The sequence below is a fragment of the Phoca vitulina genome, unplaced genomic scaffold (assembly GCF_004348235.1).
Source record: "Phoca vitulina isolate PV1807 unplaced genomic scaffold, GSC_HSeal_1.0 scaffold68, whole genome shotgun sequence".
NCBI lineage: Eukaryota > Metazoa > Chordata > Mammalia > Carnivora > Phocidae > Phoca > Phoca vitulina.
In genome coordinates, this window is record NW_022589771.1 from 5,579,513 (window position 1) to 5,596,775 (window position 17,263).

Genomic DNA, 17,263 nt, shown 5'->3' on the forward strand with positions numbered 1-17,263 from the left:
TGCGTGGTTTCATTTGCCATGATGAGGATCATTTGGATCATAATTCAATACACTCAGTGCACCAAGTTACATTTTGCAGAACACTGTAGCCACAAAGCAGAAAAGTTCAGATTCTAGAGCTAATAAAGAACTCATGTGTTATTATGAAGATCAAGAGTGGTAGGCAGGATAAAAGCAGACATTAAGCAATGCTGCCCAACCCTCCCGTCTGTTGACACCTCTCACAGAATAAAAAGCCTCAAGCCCTTTCGTAGGAATTACAAAAAATAATGGGTAGTAACTTTGTAGGGAATAGGGTAAAGTGAATTGATACACAAATATTTTATTTCTGATAAGTGTTTCATTAAGAACACAATAGTTAATATTCTGGTCATTTTTTTTTCTTTTTAACATTGTTTTTACTTTCTGGAGAAATGTGGATGCTCTCAACAAGATTTTTAAGTCAATCCAACAGATAACTTATCTGCTGAAGATCCAAAGATGGATTTTCACTGTAATTACTTGTATTATGATTCTCTTCATTTGCTTCCTGTATTTCCTGATCAGGATTCCATTTGCTTTCTGCTTTTAACCAATAGTCGTCATGATTAAAAATTATAATTGGAATTTATCAGTAGATTGCTAAAAATATAGAACTTTAAAACACTAATGATCAGAAGGGATTTATCTAGCAGGACACTGAGTGAGTAGGGGATGCCATCTCGATGATCCCACAAAATAGAACTCAGGCCAAAGCACTCACACATGACTAAGAAGGACACTTTATAAGCCACAAGTCACAATGAGGATGTAACAGTTATAAATGTTTGTACCCATAAAAGGCTAGGCAAATGTATTCTGCTTTACAAACCAGAAAGAATGGGTCATGCAGGCAGAAATGGATAAAAACACAACTGATGAACGTTGGGGACACCATGCTGGGCATAAGACAAGTCATGTGAACAGAAAACTAAGTAAGGAAATAGAGACTCCAGCAAAGTAATCAGTAAGGTAGATCTTAGGGACACATGCACATCAGGCTTTAAGTCCTGTCCGAGTGAAAGAAGACAGGCCCAGGAGCACACGCTGCTGGAATATGTGTGTGAGATTCCAGAAGAGTCAAAACTGTAGCGAAAGAAGGTGGATCATTGGTCTCTTGGGGCTGGAGGTGGGAGGAGGGTATTGACCTTGAAAGGGCGGAGAGAATTTGGCATCTTCCTTGCGGTAGCGTCTCCATGACTGTGTACGTTTTTCAAAACTCAACGAACCAATTCACTTAAAACAGGCAAATTTTATTATATTGAATCATACCTCAATAGAGCTAATTAAAAAAAAAAAACCCTTTAACGTGTAAGTGTTACCATTATCAGTGTTACTAGTGTAAAGACACTGAGCTGATTAATGATGCTGTGACTGAGTTGCTCCTCACCCCAAGTCCGTATGTTGGAACCATGACCTTCAGGTTGATGGTATTTGGAGACAGGGGGTGAGGAGGTGGGGGGGTGCTTTACAGATATAATTAAGCTTAAATGAGGTCATAACTGTAGGGCCCTGATCTGATAGTGTGGTAGGATCACGGGGTTCTTGTCTCACGGAGTTGAAGAATGAATCTCAAGGACACAAAAGGGTGAAGTGAAGTGAAAGTTTATTAAGTGAAGGTGAGAGCAGAAAGGAAAGAAAAGAAGAAGCTCTCTAGAGTGAGAAGGGTCCCGAATGCGTTGCCACGGAGGACTTCTACTGGTAGTCTTTTATGGAGAACTGACCGGGAAGCTTGTGGCCTTGAGTTTCTTGTGCCGTCTTGGTTTGAGCATGGACTCTTGATGACCCCCTTCATGACTTAATTCTTTGGGGTTTGGTCATTTTCTATGATACACTGTAGCCGCCAAAGAAAAATACTCGCGGCCATCGAGACCAGGTGGTCTGCCTCCTTATCTCTTGTTCACTCTGGCTTAGCTTCTGCCTGCCAGGAATAGTCTCAGAACCCAGCCAGGGGCCCCGTCCTCTCCCTGCCTAGACCTTAACCCTTTCCTTACTCAATAAGATTAGTGTCAATATAAGAAGAGACTGGATCTCTGTCCTCCCCCTCCCTCTCCCTGCCCCCTCCCCCTTCCTTCTTCCCTCTCTCCCTCCCTCTGCTTTGCAAACCCACATCAATAAATCTGGCCCAATCTGACTTATAAGTTTAGCAATTTACAAGAGTTATTGAGATGACTCTCTTGACATTGGGAGGCTAAGTGTAGTCAGCACACCTTTGCGGCCCCGGGAGACCCACAGTGCCCGGTAGCTGAAGGCTGGGGAAGTCCGCTCCCAGGGTGGCCAGCAGAGGGCACTGGGGGACTGACGTGTGAGCATCCTTGGCTGGAAGCTCTTTACGTTCATTAGCCACCTGTCCCAAGGACAAACAGAACGGTGGTCCTTCTTTCCTCAAAGCCACATTTCTGACTGTGCTAAATGAAGGTCGAGCACTTACGAAGTTCCGTGCTCTCTTCGGAGGACAGGAAATCGTATGGAGTCTGCCACCCTCGGGGCCTTGCGGAAAGCTGGTCATCCAGGCCTGGAGCCATGGTATTGGCACATCCGTGTCGGAGCGGCCAGGGGAGCCTGGCTGGGCTGGAGCAGAGATCAGGCTCTTTCGGGTGCCGTGGACCAAGGAGACTCCTCTGTCCCCAATCCATCTGGGTTCAGGGAAGCTCAGACAACTCCCAGGAATGCCCTGGAAATCCCCCACCGCTGTCGACACAGATGCAGACAAGCCTTGGGCAAGGGGTTTGTGAAAGGGGGGGGACAATGGGCTGACAAATTCCCATTTCACTGGAACACCTCTGGCCAGGCCCTTCCCGAGGAGCTGGCAGCAGCATCGTGCCAACCTAGGACGGGACCACTGCCCACTGGGACCACAGCATGGCCAGAGCCATGGAGGAGCCCTGGGGAGGGGACTTGGCAGGGACTGGCCTTCCCGCATCAGCAGGTAGGATCCTGGAGGGTGTGAGAACTGTGTCCGGAGACAGCGGGGACACTTCCGCCTCCCCGGGTGGGGGAGCCTGGCCTGGCTGCGTTCTCACTAAACACTTGCTACGCGCCTGACACCGTTGTTGGTATGTCTCATAAATTAACTCATCAGAGCCTCCCAACAAGCCTCTAAAAAATGATCCTGTTAATTTTAACCCCCACTTCGCACATGAGTAAAATTAGGCACAGAATGTCTAAGTATAGCTCTCAAGGTCACACAGCTGGGAAGTGAGCTCAATGTAGAGATCATCTAGAACAGAAGTGCAGTATCTCTATTTTGGAGATACATACACTCTTTTGCAGCACTCTGATTCCAGGGGCCCCACGGAGGTTCAGACTGTGCTTCGGTCTTTTCCTCTCTTTCTTTAGGCAAAGGGGGCAGGGAGGGGTGTCAACAGAGGGGCTGGGCCCCTGGACCCCACAGCAACAGCTTAGGGGTACAATGTGTATGTACCACCTCTCCAAAACACATGGAGGGAACACGTAATACCTATGATGAGTACACACCAGTCCTCATTATCCACGGATCCCTATTTGCAAATCCACCTACTCGCTAAAATTTATTTATAGCATGAACTTTGCCAGCCGGAGTCCAACAAGGTGACGCTCTGCCTTCTTGTTTCAGCTCTCAGAGTGAAGGCAGATGTCTTCTCATGGCCTGTTTGGACCTCGTTTTATGCATTCTTGTGCTTTTTGTTGGTTTTGCTGTTTAGATGGTTCCCACGCACAGTGGGGAGGCGCTGTCGGGTGGCCTGGGGCGCGCGGCTGTGACGTGCTGTGCACACGTGTACGTCCAGCCAGGGCTTACAGTGCTGGCTGTTGTGAGTCTAGTGTTCCTGCACCAACATGTATATGAAATAAATGGTCTTTAAGCAGAAACACATATCAAGCAAGGTCACGTATTGATCCTTGATGAACTTGGTCAGGAGGCGCTCAGGAACCTGACCCTGTGTGTCCCCCAGTCTCCATGGCTCAGAGGTTCCTAATTCAGTGTCAGTGACTTTATGGAACACAACTACCTTGAATAGAGAACCCCCTGTCGCGTATTCAGTATATGGCGAATGTGTCGTGAATATAAGGAGTAGGTATGTGTTCTTAGGCTCTACCCACATTCTGGACACAGCCATGCTGCTCTGCACACAGAAGGGGCTTTTCAACACGTCCCCGCCTGGTCCTGTCAGGACAAGAGAGCAGACTCAGCTCTGTCCAGACTCTCCGGAAGGAGCCCACTGTGCACCAGGCAGCTCACGAAGATTCGTTTCAGTTCCCACTGCAACACGGCTAGGGATGGAATTAGTACCCGTATTTTACAAACAGAAAGGCTGAAAATCTGAGAGATAGGAGAACCTCCCCGAGGTCACACACCAGCGATATCAGCCCACAGGTGCACTGTGACATGTCCTATTTTTCCCTCGGCCAAAAGGCTTCTCAGAGCATCTGTCTACCTGAGCCGGCCAGGCAAGGACTGCATGACCCTGGGGAGCCGGGAGACCGCGACAGTGGAATTGAGGGGCAGAACTGGACTTCCCCTGCCTCTGCTCCAGTTGGGGGCGACCGCTGCCAGACCCTGTGCACCAGCCTCCCCGCTCCCCCACCAGTGGGGTCCCACTGGAGCAGACACCACAGAGGGGACCAGGGAATTACCTCATCGCAGGAGGAGAAAGAGGAAGGTTGGCTTTTCTGACGGGGTGAGTTTGAATGTCACCAGCTGTTGTTCCAGGGCAACGAGGACCCTAGGGTGGCCCACCTCAAGGAGGAGGTGGGGGGCAGCACTATCCCAAGCATGGTGGGGTGCCACAGAGTGACCTGCAACCTGCAAGAGTCAGAGTACCTGGCACGGAGTAGATCTGCCAAGTCCCCCGGGCCCGTGGCGACGGCCAGTGCAGTTCTTCCAGAAGCCGCCCTCAGTTATCAAGATCGGCTCAGAACCCAGGGTGCGCTGCACTGGGGAGACCCCCGCCCAGGGAAGCAGGACTGGGGAGGGGGCATGAGGAGAGGACTCTGAGGAAGCACGCCCTGTCCCTGCACCCAGAGATGTGTGCCGAGGGGCCCGCAGCCTGAGGATGGGGGCCAAGGACCGGAAAATGCCCAAGGAGGGCATGAATCCAGGAGCTTGCACTGAACCCAGGGTGCAGGACGGCCACGACGCCTGTGCTGGGGGCAGAACCCCAAACTCTCCGTCCAGGGGTGTCGGGACAGAAGTGTTGTGCAGCGGGCTCAGGCTGGAGATGGCATCGGGAAGGAAGGACAAGCCACAGAAAGATCTGCCCGTGTCCTCCCCCTGCATGCCCACCCCCGACCGAAGAATGCCAGGACCCTTCCGCCGAGACACACGCTAGGTTTTGTGCCAAAACCCTCCCATAGGCTGGCTTCGCCTCAGTGGCAGTTGTCGACCTCCTCTTTGGACCCAGACTTCGGCACGTCGCCACAGCTGCTCGGGGGTGGAGGATGGGAAGCGTCGGAGCCAGCCCACCCCGCCCCACCCCTGCGAGGACGGATGGTGGTGCCCCGCACTCCTGCAAAAGCCATAGTCTGGGATGCATTTGGTAAAGGCGAGGCAATTTTGTAATTGCAATCTGACATCAGACGTTACTGCAAGAGGTTTTCACGGCTAAAGTCATTTGAGTTTCTATACAAATGATTGGGAATGGGAGTGATCGTGGATCGTGAATTCCCCTTGCCGCTGGGGTGGTTTGCACCGGCTGGATGAGTTGTCCCCCCCCCCACACTCACCCCCCACACCTGTGTACACACACACTCCCTCTCTCCCTCCGTCGCTCCACTTCTCTGTCAATGAAGCCAAAAGGAAACTTAGCAGACCTTAAGGGTTTTCTTTATTTGAAGAAACGTATGTTGAACCAGTGAAAAGGATAAAAAGCAGATGAAGGAAAGCCAGGAACTCTGGAGACATGAGATGCGATGGTGAGTCTTCTTCATCTCCAAACACCCAGAGAGCCTGGTGGGTTCTCGGAAGGGACTCCTCTTAATAATGGCAATCTGGAAGTGTGAAATGCCAATGGGTGGGGACAGTGTCTGGGGGCCGAGGGAGCCCACGGCCTTGGGGGCTCCTGTCAACAGGCCCGTGACCGGACTTCCTGTCCAAGGAGCTCCCTCCCGGGGCGGGGGCAGGAGGACACTTCTCGGGGGTCCATTCTCCCCCACTAACTGGCAATTGTCCAGAGAGACCCTTAGGTCTCTGCTGCGCTCTTTGGCTCACCCTGATGTTCTGAAACGGGGAAAGGAAAGCGTCCGGCATGGGCACGCTGCCCATTTTGGGGGACGCGCCGGACCTGTCCTTGGTGTTGATAACTCAGGGTCGGAGACGCACTGTAGCTAAGGGGGGGGGAACCGGACCCTGCCGGGGTGGCCAGGCCGCCATGGGCAGAACTTGTCCCTCGTGCTCACGGGTGAGGGAAGAGCGAGGCCCACGGGAGAAGGCCCACGTCCGCCCCGGCACCCGGCATAGCACGTGGCACTTAGTGGCCCTGCCAACGCGTGGCTGCAGGACAGTCAGCTGGGCGGCGCCACCAGCTGGGCGGGGATCCAGGGGCGGGGCTGAGGTGACCCGCTCTCCGCGGCCATCGCACAAGCCACCCTCAGAGCCGCCTTTTCCGGACATGGTCCCCACTGGGCTCGGGGGCCCGGCCCCGATGGGGGCCAGGCCTGGGGCCGGCTTGGGGCCCACCTCGGCTCCCAACCCCCGTCCCGCAGGACGTTACCTTCCACAGACATTGGGAAGAAACACCAGGGCACGTTGACGATAGTGTCGGAAAAGCAACACTTGCGGGACGCACACTCCTGAGGGCTGATGCCCGGGTACCCGCAGTTCCTACGGGCGGACACTTCCATGACACACTGCTCCGACTCTGGAAAGGAGCAACACGGAGACTCAGTGAGGGCAGCTCAGCAACAGGCAACGTCTCTGCCCGTCCTCCACGGGGATGCGGCTGGGTTCAGCCTCCCTGTGTTAGGAGGGGCTGCTGGACCACGACCCCCCAAGGACCGTCTAAGGGCTGGCGCCAGCGCCTCACCACCCAGGGATCTGCACGACGTCCTGGGGCCTTGGGAAACTCAGTTCGCCTCTCTGGACCTGATATTCCCATCTGTAAAATGGGTGACCACCGTACTCTGATGAGAATGGGCGGTGAGCACCCTTTAAGCAGGTGAAGCATTTTGCTGAAGTCCTGAAAGCTAGCAATGCTTCCACCAGAGAAAGGGCCCTGCCTAAAAGCCAGCCATGTGTCTTGTCCCCTTCGGAGCCCAGGGAACCTGCAACGGCTGTGGCCGGGGGGCCGTGGGTGCCGGGCTCCACCCCCACGGCATGCTCTGCACACGCAACTTTCTTCTGTGCATGCCTTGGCACGAATAATCACCTTCTATTTTGCGAGTGTGAGCTGCCGTAAACCTCATCCTCAGAAGAACATCCTGGAAGTCTTAACTGAATCTCTTACCATTTGAGGCCTGTGAGCAGTTATGTGGAGAATGTTCTATTAACTGCCTTCATATCCCTTAAAAGCTCCTTCAGAAGTCGCAGCTTTACAGCTAAGAGAGGCCTGGGAGCTGTTTTTCCTTCTAATCGTACAAGAAACTGTGATGGCTTCTCACAGATGTCTGTGGGAGGGGCGAGTGGCTGACCCTTGGGGCTCCAGGTGGGGACAGCGGGCCAGGGGCCACTGTCTCTTCCCTTCTGGCTGGCTGGGGTGGGGACGGGAAGAGGGCCAGTTCCTTGGCCAGTTACCTTGCTTTGGAAGGGAGTGGAAACACCAGGGGGCGTTGGGGACTGTGGAGTCAAAGCAGCATCCGATGCTGAAGCACTTCTCAGGGGTGACGCCCGGGAAGCCACAGTCCTTCCTGTTCTGGACTGTGATCCGTGAGCACTGGCAGGGGGCTGGGGAGAGAGCCTTGGTCAACCTGTCCCCCCATGGGACCCCGCCTGCTCTCGGGGGCACTTTTGGACCCTTCCCCGGGTCCAGCGGCCACACAGGGAAACCGCAAAGTCTGATCTTGCCCAGATTTCAACTATGCAACGTCTTGAGGAACAAACAGGGCTTTGCAGAAATTATTAGTTTAAAAAAAAAAAAAAGGAAGGAAAAGACTTCAGGAAATATGGCAGATGGTGGACCTCGCGAAAAGTCAAGAGGAAAGGTGACCAAGGTGGGCTCCAGATGCCCTGGGGGCCACCTGCCCCAGCCCCTCTCCCCAGCCGGCCCCCCAGCACCTGTGGTCATGGAAGGAGGCCTTTCCTGGAGGTCTCACACACCCCTGGGTGTTCCTCCCGAATGGCAGAAAAGGATGCACAAATGCAATCAGCCCACATCACGGAGCTCAGGATGCCTTTTTAGCTACTTCTGCTCTCCAGTGAGCCCATCATACCACCCTGTGGCTTTGAGGGAGACAAACAAGAACAGAGACCCACCAAGGGCAAGGGACTTGCATACGCCCATTGCATTTGGGGTTTCTCTCGGCTCGCGGGCCTGAATGCTCTGTTGCCCAGTCAAGGACGCCGAGCTGCACGGGGTGACATACGGGTGGTCACTTACAAGGTTTCTGGGCCGCCACCAGGGAACACAGCCACTTGTCCCCCAGGACGAGGAGCACGGCCAGGAGCTGGACGCTTCGAGATCCCATGTCCACGCCACACACTGGGGCCGCCTGCAGAATGCGCACTGCCCACTGCCATGAGCTGTTTTATAATGTCCTCTGTTTGCTCAGCAAACTCAAATAACTTTTCTCTGTCCCCTGTGGCACCAACCCCTCGGGTCCTTTGTTGGGAAAAGGAGCTGAGATAGGCCGCTGGGCAGGAGACCGAGTGGCCGCGCCTGCAGGCCAGGCTTCCGGCAGGAGCTCCCGTGCCGTCCCGGGGCCAGGAGCCAGGTCGCACCAGGATGCCAACGTGGAAAAGCGGCCACATGCACGTCTGGCACTGGGCACACCCAGGGTCACACCCAGGAAGGGATAAGCCTGGTATGTCTCCTGATAAAGTACGTGGTTATCACATGATTTTTTTTTTTTTTTAATATTAGACCCAAGGTTACTGGGGAAAACGACCAAGCCGGCAGAGGCATAGAGAAGACCCCACCTCAAGGTCGTCGCGGATGCCTCTGCCAGCCCCTAGTCTTCTGGGTCTCCTTGGCTCCATCTTGGGGAGGGGCTGCTCCCTGTGGGCATGAGGCTGGTGTGTAAAAATCACATGCTTGTTTCAGCAACCCTGAAATGCCTCTGTTTTTCTTCCATGGGAGCCCTGTGTGTTTTCTAAAGACGTAAGCCTGCCCATGCGCAGGGGTGCAATGCTCCAGGGCAGAGTCCATGGATGGGATGGGGGAGAGGGGAGAGGAGGGACAGGGAGGCACCCCAAGGGACAAAGAGGGAAGATTTGGGGCAGAGAGGAGGCCGTGAGCCCCCACCGCCTGATCCCTTGCAGGAGGGGCCCCATCTGTAAATCGCGGGTTGAGCAGCCAGGGACCCAGAGATGCACAGAATCCAAAACCCAGCATTCTTGGGGTCCAGAAAGCTTCTGCCTGACCCACTCCAGCCCCTCCAGTCCAGGTCCCTGACCCCCTGGGCAGCCACCACATTCCTTGAAATCTTGGAAAGTCAACTTTCCCCATCCCATGTCTCCGCCATCCTTGGTCACCAGCAAGACATAAGGGTCCCGAGTGACCATTGTCTCCCCACTCTGCTTCCTCTCCCTGACCTGCTACCCACTTCCTCCCACCGCCCCCATCCTGGCCCTTCCAGGAGTCCTGCAGAACCCCCTCATCCATGCCGAGCCCCTGGTCTCTCCCCCTCACCCCCGGCACCAGCAGAAGCCTGTGCCTTCCCAGACACGCTTCCCTTCCCGGACACGCTTCCCTTGTGCTCATCCCAGGAGAGGTGCTCGGGCTCCACCCAGGCACCAACTGTCCACACGGTGCTTCTGTACGAGTTAGAAAAAGGCTCACTTGCTTCAAGACAAGTTACTTGGAGCTGTGGGCAAATCATGATCATAGATGCAACATCTCCCATATCAGCGGCGCCCTACCTGAGTGCGGAGCCGTGCACAACACACCCTCCGAGACTGTGCTGGGCGGCCGCGTGCCCATCACAGGGGCTCAGGCCGGGGGGCTGCATGCTGGCCTTGTGCCCGTGTCTCCCCGTGCATGCAAAACCATGCTCCTCGGGATGCAGGCTCCCGATGCCCCTGCCCTCCTGTCATCTCCTGACCTTCAGCCTGTCAATTTTGTTAAGGATTTAGCACTGAGTTCAGCGTCCCTGGTCACCCCACGACCTAGCAACATCCCAGATGGCTTCTGCATTCCAGTGAACAGTTCATCCACATTCATAGCCACTTGGCTTTTCATTTCCTCCTCATCTCTAGAAACATCCGTCCCTACTCCATGTCTGCCACGTGTCTCCCACAACCACACTTGGAACTCATCCTCTACTCAGAAAGAAGACATGCTAATGTCCTTTCTGTTCAGGATGTCCTAAGCATCTAACATCTTCTCTGTTACTCCCACTACACCTGTTCTTCAAATCCTAAGGCCCTCCACTGCCTCAATCCCTCTCTTTCCCTCTGTGAGCACCATCATGCCCGTCCCTTCCACCCTCCCTCTTTCCCAGCCTGGTCCCCACGGTCCCCACTCTATCTGCTCCTCCCGCTGTCCTGGTACGCAGCGTGCACCCATCTGCTTGCTGTCTCCAGGCCCAGCCCCACAGCTGAGCCCGCCTCACACACGCCTCCGACTATGGCCACTGTCCATGCAGGGTCTCAGACGGATCCTGGCTCTCACTGGCATTATAATCCTTCTTTGAAGCTATCCTTCTCCACCCCCTCTCACTACCATTCTGCAAACTTTGGGGGGTGATATTGTCTATCAGTTCACAGAGAAAACAGAAATCATCAAATGGGAACTTCCTCAGCTATCACCCGCGTGGACCTCTGCTTCTGACTATGATGGAGAGACTGGTACCAGACTCTCCCTCCCCGGCATAAGAAACTGGAACTATGTGACAGAGCATGTCCAGATGCTGAGCAACAGGCAGAGGCCGGCTGAGAGAAGGAGGCAGTGCAGGAGTCCCTCGGTCACCCTGTGCTCTGCCTGGAACTACCACCTGGACCACAGCCCAGCGAGGCGACCGCACCGAGCAGGCAGGCTCACCGGGCTGTGGGGACGGACGCTGGAATTAGAAGCCACGGAGGCAGTGGATTTTCAGGGTAGGGGCCCAGAGAAGAGGGCGCTCCAGAAATATGAGTGGTGGTCTCTCTGGGGTTTTAGTCAAAGACTTAGCTGCCCCTGAAGACAAGGGCAGGCGGCAGAAGCTGCCGGGAAAGAACATGCACTTGGGAGGGGAGAACGTAGCGGGGCAACCACAACACAGAAATCGTCTGAGCTCTGACCACCATGGGGAGAAGGCTTACTGGCCAGGTGGGGCATTCAGCAGGGACTCAGAAGGCCATGTCATGTCTTACTCAAAATACCACAGACACGGTGCCTTAAAGAGCTGACATTTAGCTCTCACAGTTCTGGAGGCTGGAAGTCCAAGATCAGGCTCCCCACATGGTCTGGTTCTGGGGAGGGCCCTCCTCCTGGTCTGTAGACACCACCTTCTCACTGTGTCCTCACCTGGTGGAGAGAGAGAGAGAGAATAAGCTCTCCGGTGTCCCACCATGAGGACTCCATCCTCAGGACCTCACCTAACCCTAATTACTTCCCAAAGGTCCCACCCCCAAATACAATCATATTGGGCGTTAGGACCTTAACAGATGAATTTTAGGGGTACGCAAACATTCAGTCCACAATATGCCATAAAAGTAGGCTTGATCTAGTTCTAGAGGAAAGGCACTCTGTGCCTATTCTAGCAGAACAGTAAAACAAGTCTTAAAAGAATCAGGTTCACCTGGCAAGCAAATTAACTGCCCAGCAGAACAAACGCAGCAATTTACTAAGGGAGACAATAAAACCCAGACACACGACATTGTATCCATGATGTTTCACACAAAACCAGACACCACCAGATGTGGGAAGAAGCAGGAAAACGTGACCCATAGTCATTAGAAAGACCAGTGAATAGAGATAGACCCAGAAGCTGCATTTAACTGCTCAAACATTTAAAGAAACACAAAAATATAACGAGGGAACACATTTAAAAATCTGAATGGAGAATAGAAACTAGAAAAGAACCAAGTGGAAATTCCAGACATGAAAACACAGTATCTGAAAGGAAAAAATCCACTGTATGGGCTTTAGATTAGATACTGTGGAAGAAAGAGCTGGTTTATCAGAAGCCAGAGCAGTGTAAATTCTCCAAACTGAAGCAGAGAAAGGGGGCTGAACACAATGAACAGAACTTCAGGGCCCCGGGGGGACAGTGTCAAGGGGTCTAACAGACTTGTAATTGGTGTGCCAGAAGGAGAGGAGAGAATAAGTATTTGAAGAAATAATGGACAATCTGGGGGGGTAAACTTGATGAAAAACATAAACCCATATATCTTAGAAGCTCAATAAACTCCAAGCAAGAGAAATACAAAGAGAACCATATCAAGGCAAAGCATGATCATATTGTTGAAAATAAGTGATTAAAAGAATTCTTACAGCCCCTGAAGTTCCCCACATTCAGGGCAACGCAGCTGACTTCTCGCTGAAACGGTGCACACCGGAAGGAACAGAATGATGATTTTTAAGTGCTGGAAGAAAAGAAACCAACTGTTATAAGGTCAGAATTTTATACTCAATGAGAGTATCCCTCAACGATAAAGGCAAAATCCTCTTTTAAAACATTGATTTTGTTTTTTCAGAGCTGTTCTGGTTTCACAGCAAAAATGAGCAGAAGAAGGCACAGAGATTTCAAAATACTTTTTTTTTTAGACAAACAAAAACCTCGAGAATTGGCCACTTGCAAACCTGTTGCCTGAGAAATTTTCCAGGCCGTTCTTGTGGCTGAGGAGGGCATGAGTCCCACGGGAGGTGCCACCACTTCCCACCTGGCCGGCTTCCTTCAGCGCGGCACCTGCGTGGTCTCGGCGCCCATGTGCGTGCGCCGTGCAGTCCGGTCGGCGAGGCTTCTCCCTTGGTTTGCAGCAACTGTCTCCCATCTAGGGTCTCAGCCACAGACAAAAGTTTGGGGTTTGGGCCCCAACCAGACAAAAGCTTGCTTCCTTAATTATCTTTAAAAAGTGGAACTCTATATATGTCACTCCCTCGCCACCCCGCACTCCCCACAACCTGTAGGGTAAAGACCAAGTACAGGTTCCTGAGTATGAAAAGCAAGACTCTGTAGGAACTGGTCCCCCCCCCCATCACCACCACCACTCTCTTGTGCTACTGGGCCTCTGACAGTGTAAGAACTTGCTCTTCTCTAGACACACCCTGACCGTTCAGCCTGCCCGTCCTTCAGCTCCTAACTCAGGAGCCACCTCTTCCAAGAAGAATTCACTTTCACCAGAGTGAGGACAGGCACCCTTCACCCCCCACACACACCCTAGTTCACCTAGTTCGCAGTACCTGCACGTGAAGTGGATTTCTACATTCCTTATTCCTTTATTGATTGTACGAAAGAGAACAGCTAACACGCATTGCAGGCTGACTTTGTGCCAGGCGATCTTCTAAGGATTTCACATGCTCTATCTCGTTTAATCCCTACAACAGTCCCGAGTCAGAGCTAAGATTTCACCCCCATTTCATGGTCTGTAGAAGTAAAAGGATTTGCCCAAGTAACAGGGCAAGTTCGTGTAGGGTAAGATGGAGACCTCACCTCACTCACGTTGTATCCCGGAAACCTGACCTAGTGTGCGCACATGACTGGGGGCGGGGCATGGACAAGTGGGTAACACCCCGGGAACCGAGGCAGGAACTTGTCACCTTGTGTTGCCTCTTACCCAAATTACCTTCTGTAATTCATGAAACAGTATCTAAATATGGATATATGCAAATAAACTAGGCAAGCCTCCTCCTGTCTCCTGATTAGTATCTTCGTCTGTAAAAGGAGAGATGGAAAAAGGAATTTTAAATGCTTTTCAAAGTCTCACATGCCTTCTAAAACCTGAGTCGTATAATATCTCGTTGTTACAGTATCATCAGGGGAAAACGTATTTTTATTTCCAACATTTACATGCATAATCACACCAAATCCAGAAAGGCAGAGGTCCCCCACCAGTCTTCCCAGCATTGTAAGTTTCTGGTTTGGTTTCTGCAGTTTGGTTGTGCTGCTCAATAAGGTGAGTAAATAACAGAATCTTTTAAAGCCCAGGACTAAATGTATCTACATAATAAAGAACGTGGCCAAAGCTGGGAGAAGAAATAAGCAAATCAACTGATGCTGCTGGGAATTTTGATACTGAATCTGGGAGGGAATGACATCGGAAATGTCTTGATAAGTTATATTTGAGGGATATAATTGGACAGACATAAATTTTAGCACATTTTTCAGGGTGTTGTGCGATGAAATTCCTCCTTGAACTTCTCTGAGAGATTTTCATCGAGATTTAAATTACTTTAAGGTGTCTCTTTGGTGTCTGAGTGGGTGCTTTGTTTTGTTTTATTTGGCACCATGCTGAGACAAGCCGTGATCTGGCCAATCTTAAAACTTAAAAATGCTTGAGGGGCGCCTGGGTGGCTCCGTCGTTAAGCGTCTGCCTTCAACTCAGGTCCTGATCCCAGGGTCCTGGGATCGAGCCCCGCATCGGGCTCCCTGCTCGGCGGGGAGCCTGCTTCTCCCTCTCCCTCTGCCTCTCCCCCTGCTCATGCTCTCTCTCTCTCTCTCTCTCTCTCTCTGTGTCTCAAATGAATAAATAAAATCTTTTAAAAAAATGTGACTGTGTCCTAGGAGCCTTTGATACCTTCCAGTAAGTTCCGTGCTGGATTTGCCAAGTGTGTCTCTCTCTTATTAGCTGATGTTTCCTATCAGGGTCCAAGCATTGAACATTTCCACCGACCGCCCCTCCCCACACTCACAAAGAAAGGCGAGGGAGTTTTCTTAAACTCACAATATCCTTCCCAGTGACCCTACAAATAAGATCTTAAACCACAATTTGGCTTCAAGAACCAGTTCCTGGTCTAATCCTTAGATCAACATTTTCTGAACAGAATCCTGTTATTGTTTGGAAATTATCCAGAAGCAATGGAAGCCTCCAAGTACACGACCAGTCACAGAACAGAAAGCCTCGTGGATCAAAGCCACAGAGAATGGTAAATCAATGTACACCATGTGTGAAAATCAAGAGGCAGGAGAAGTGGCAGGTTAATGCTTTGCCGGGGGTGCAGGTGGATGGAAGGACCACATACCTGGACCCTGGGTAATGTTCTGTCCTGCTCTCAGCCTTCCCACCAACGCAGGGTACCCAGGACCAGCAATGGTGCTTGAGCAAGGGCCTAGGACATGGATGGCACCAGGGGCCACCATGCCTGAGCTTTATCAGACTCAGGGCAAGCATTGCCGGCCCAGCTGTAGCCCATGGTGACCCACAGGGCAGCCGTGACATTAGTCTGTGTTTCTGGGGCTGACACATGGGCCTGATTAGGGCCATGACAGGGGTTACTGATGGGTCCCTGATTTAGAGATATCAGAGTTTTCAGCCTGGACACTCACAGTCTGCTTCTGATCGCTTGGCCTTTCCATCCCTCCCTATCTATAGTACATTTCTGCTCATTCCTTTCTTTTTATTGTGTAACACATCCTACAGGTTACCAGCTGTCTACATTTAGGACATCTCAGGAGCGCCACCCACATCCCACAGGCCACAAGTTTCCCACTCTCTGTACTTGACACATTTTCAGTTTCGCATATTGCATTTGTTTTCCTACCGTTATCGACAGATTGACCAGTCTCAGATGTGGAAGATGATCATGACACCTGCCCTTTGGTGATCTGCATCGATTAGCGCTCCTTGGTAGCAAGGAACAGACACCAGCTGTCACGGGCTGAATCGGGCTCCCACCAAATTCATCTGCTGAAGTCCTGACCCAGAGTAATCAGAACGTGACTTGATTTAGAGATAAGATCTTTCAAAAGGTGATTAAGGTAAAATGAGGCCAGTAGGGTGGGCCCTGAGGCAGTAAGACTGGTGTCTTAGGACACAGACATGCACAGCGGGACGCCCATGGGAGGACGTGGGGAGAAGGCTGCACACACGGACTCGGGCGGAACCAGCCCTGCCAACGCGTGGATGTTGGACATCCCGCCTCTGGAGCTGGGAGACGATAAATGTCTGTTGCTGAAGCCACACAAGGTGTGGTCCTTCGCTGCCGGGGATGGTGCCCGCCGACTAGCACACCCACTCACACTGAAGGAGAAAGCGGGGGAGCGGTTAGTATCCGGAGCCCCAGCCCCACCAGCCTCAGGGTCAGCACGTGCTCCCGCACTGCCCTGGGCCCGCTCCATCGTCCTCCCCACCGCTCCAGCCCCGGAAGCTCCTCTCACATTCTGAGATTCCGAGTCTAACGAAGATACAACTCTCTCCCCCGCCGGCTGTCTACCTAGGGGATCCCCAACTGCCCCCGAAACGTGGAGCTCCCCCCACGAGAGAGGTCTGAACTTTTGTCTGAAGTCCTTGAAGGACATGGAAAGTTCTAGAAGGTCTCCTGAGTTTCTGCTTTCCAGGCTGGTAGAAGATGGGCAGGATGGCACAGACAGCTTTGCCAGGTATTAAATGGGTCAGGTTGGCATTTCAGCTTCATGCCTAGTAAAACCAAGCCAACTTTAAACAGACACATCACTCCATTGCATTGCCATGAGGTGGAAAGCCTGTTTCTAAAAGCAAAGTAGAAAATACATAAAACTTTCCACTGCCAAGCAATGTATTCAAAGACAGCAATTATCAGGATGGCCTCCTCTCTTCTGAGGGAAATCCAACGGTGCAAGTTGCAGAGGGCTTGCCCCCAAATGGCCACCCTCAGCCCAGCTTCCCCGGGGCCCTTTAAGAGCTGAGTGTGTGTGTGTGCGTGTGCGTGTGTGTGTGTGTGCACGCGTGTGCATGCGCATATGCACATGCATGAGAGACACGTCCTTCCTTGTGCCTTATCAGCAGAACTGTTCCCACGAAAGCACTTTATTGTTACAGCTGCCTGTTCCCACCCCTCTCCCCAAGGTGCGTCAAGGACTCAGGGGCCTCAGGCAGCCACCAACTGGCCACCCAGGACTCTCGCTGCTGGGAGAGGGGGCCTGGAGGGGGGCTGGGAGGGGGCCAGGAGGGGGCCGGGACGGTGGTCTGGAGGGTGGCCTAGAGGGGCCAGGAGGGGCCTGGGAGGGGGCCGGGAGGGACCCAGAGGGGGCCTGGAGGGTGGTAGTCTGGAAGGGG

General features: G+C 52.5%; 1 protein-coding gene across 1 annotated transcript; it reads right to left on the minus strand.

Moving 5' to 3' along the window:
* Positions 1–6,176: 6,176 nt before the first annotated feature.
* TFF2 (trefoil factor 2) lies at positions 6,177–8,616 on the minus strand. The gene is made up of 4 exons (XM_032392542.1): positions 8,529–8,616; positions 7,727–7,876; positions 6,708–6,854; positions 6,177–6,214 (listed from the first exon to the last, which is right to left on the minus strand). The coding sequence occupies exons 1-4, from the start codon at positions 8,614–8,616 to the stop codon at positions 6,177–6,179; spliced, it is 423 nt and encodes a 140-aa protein (XP_032248433.1).
* Between the last annotated feature and the right edge of the window lie 8,647 nt (positions 8,617–17,263).

Bases quoted from the DNA above. Each gene is read 5' to 3' on its own strand.
- TFF2 (XM_032392542.1), bottom strand. From the start codon at position 8,616: ATGGGATCTCGAAGCGTCCAGCTCCTGGCCGTGCTCCTCGTCCTGGGG. The intron at 7,877-8,528 runs GTAAGTGACCAC...CTCTCTCCCCAG, and splicing joins GGTGGCGGCCCAGAAACCTT to CCCCCTGCCAGTGCTCACGG. The intron at 6,215-6,707 runs GTAACGTCCTGC...TCCCCGTTTCAG, and splicing joins CTTCCCAATGTCTGTGGAAG to AACATCAGGGTGAGCCAAAG.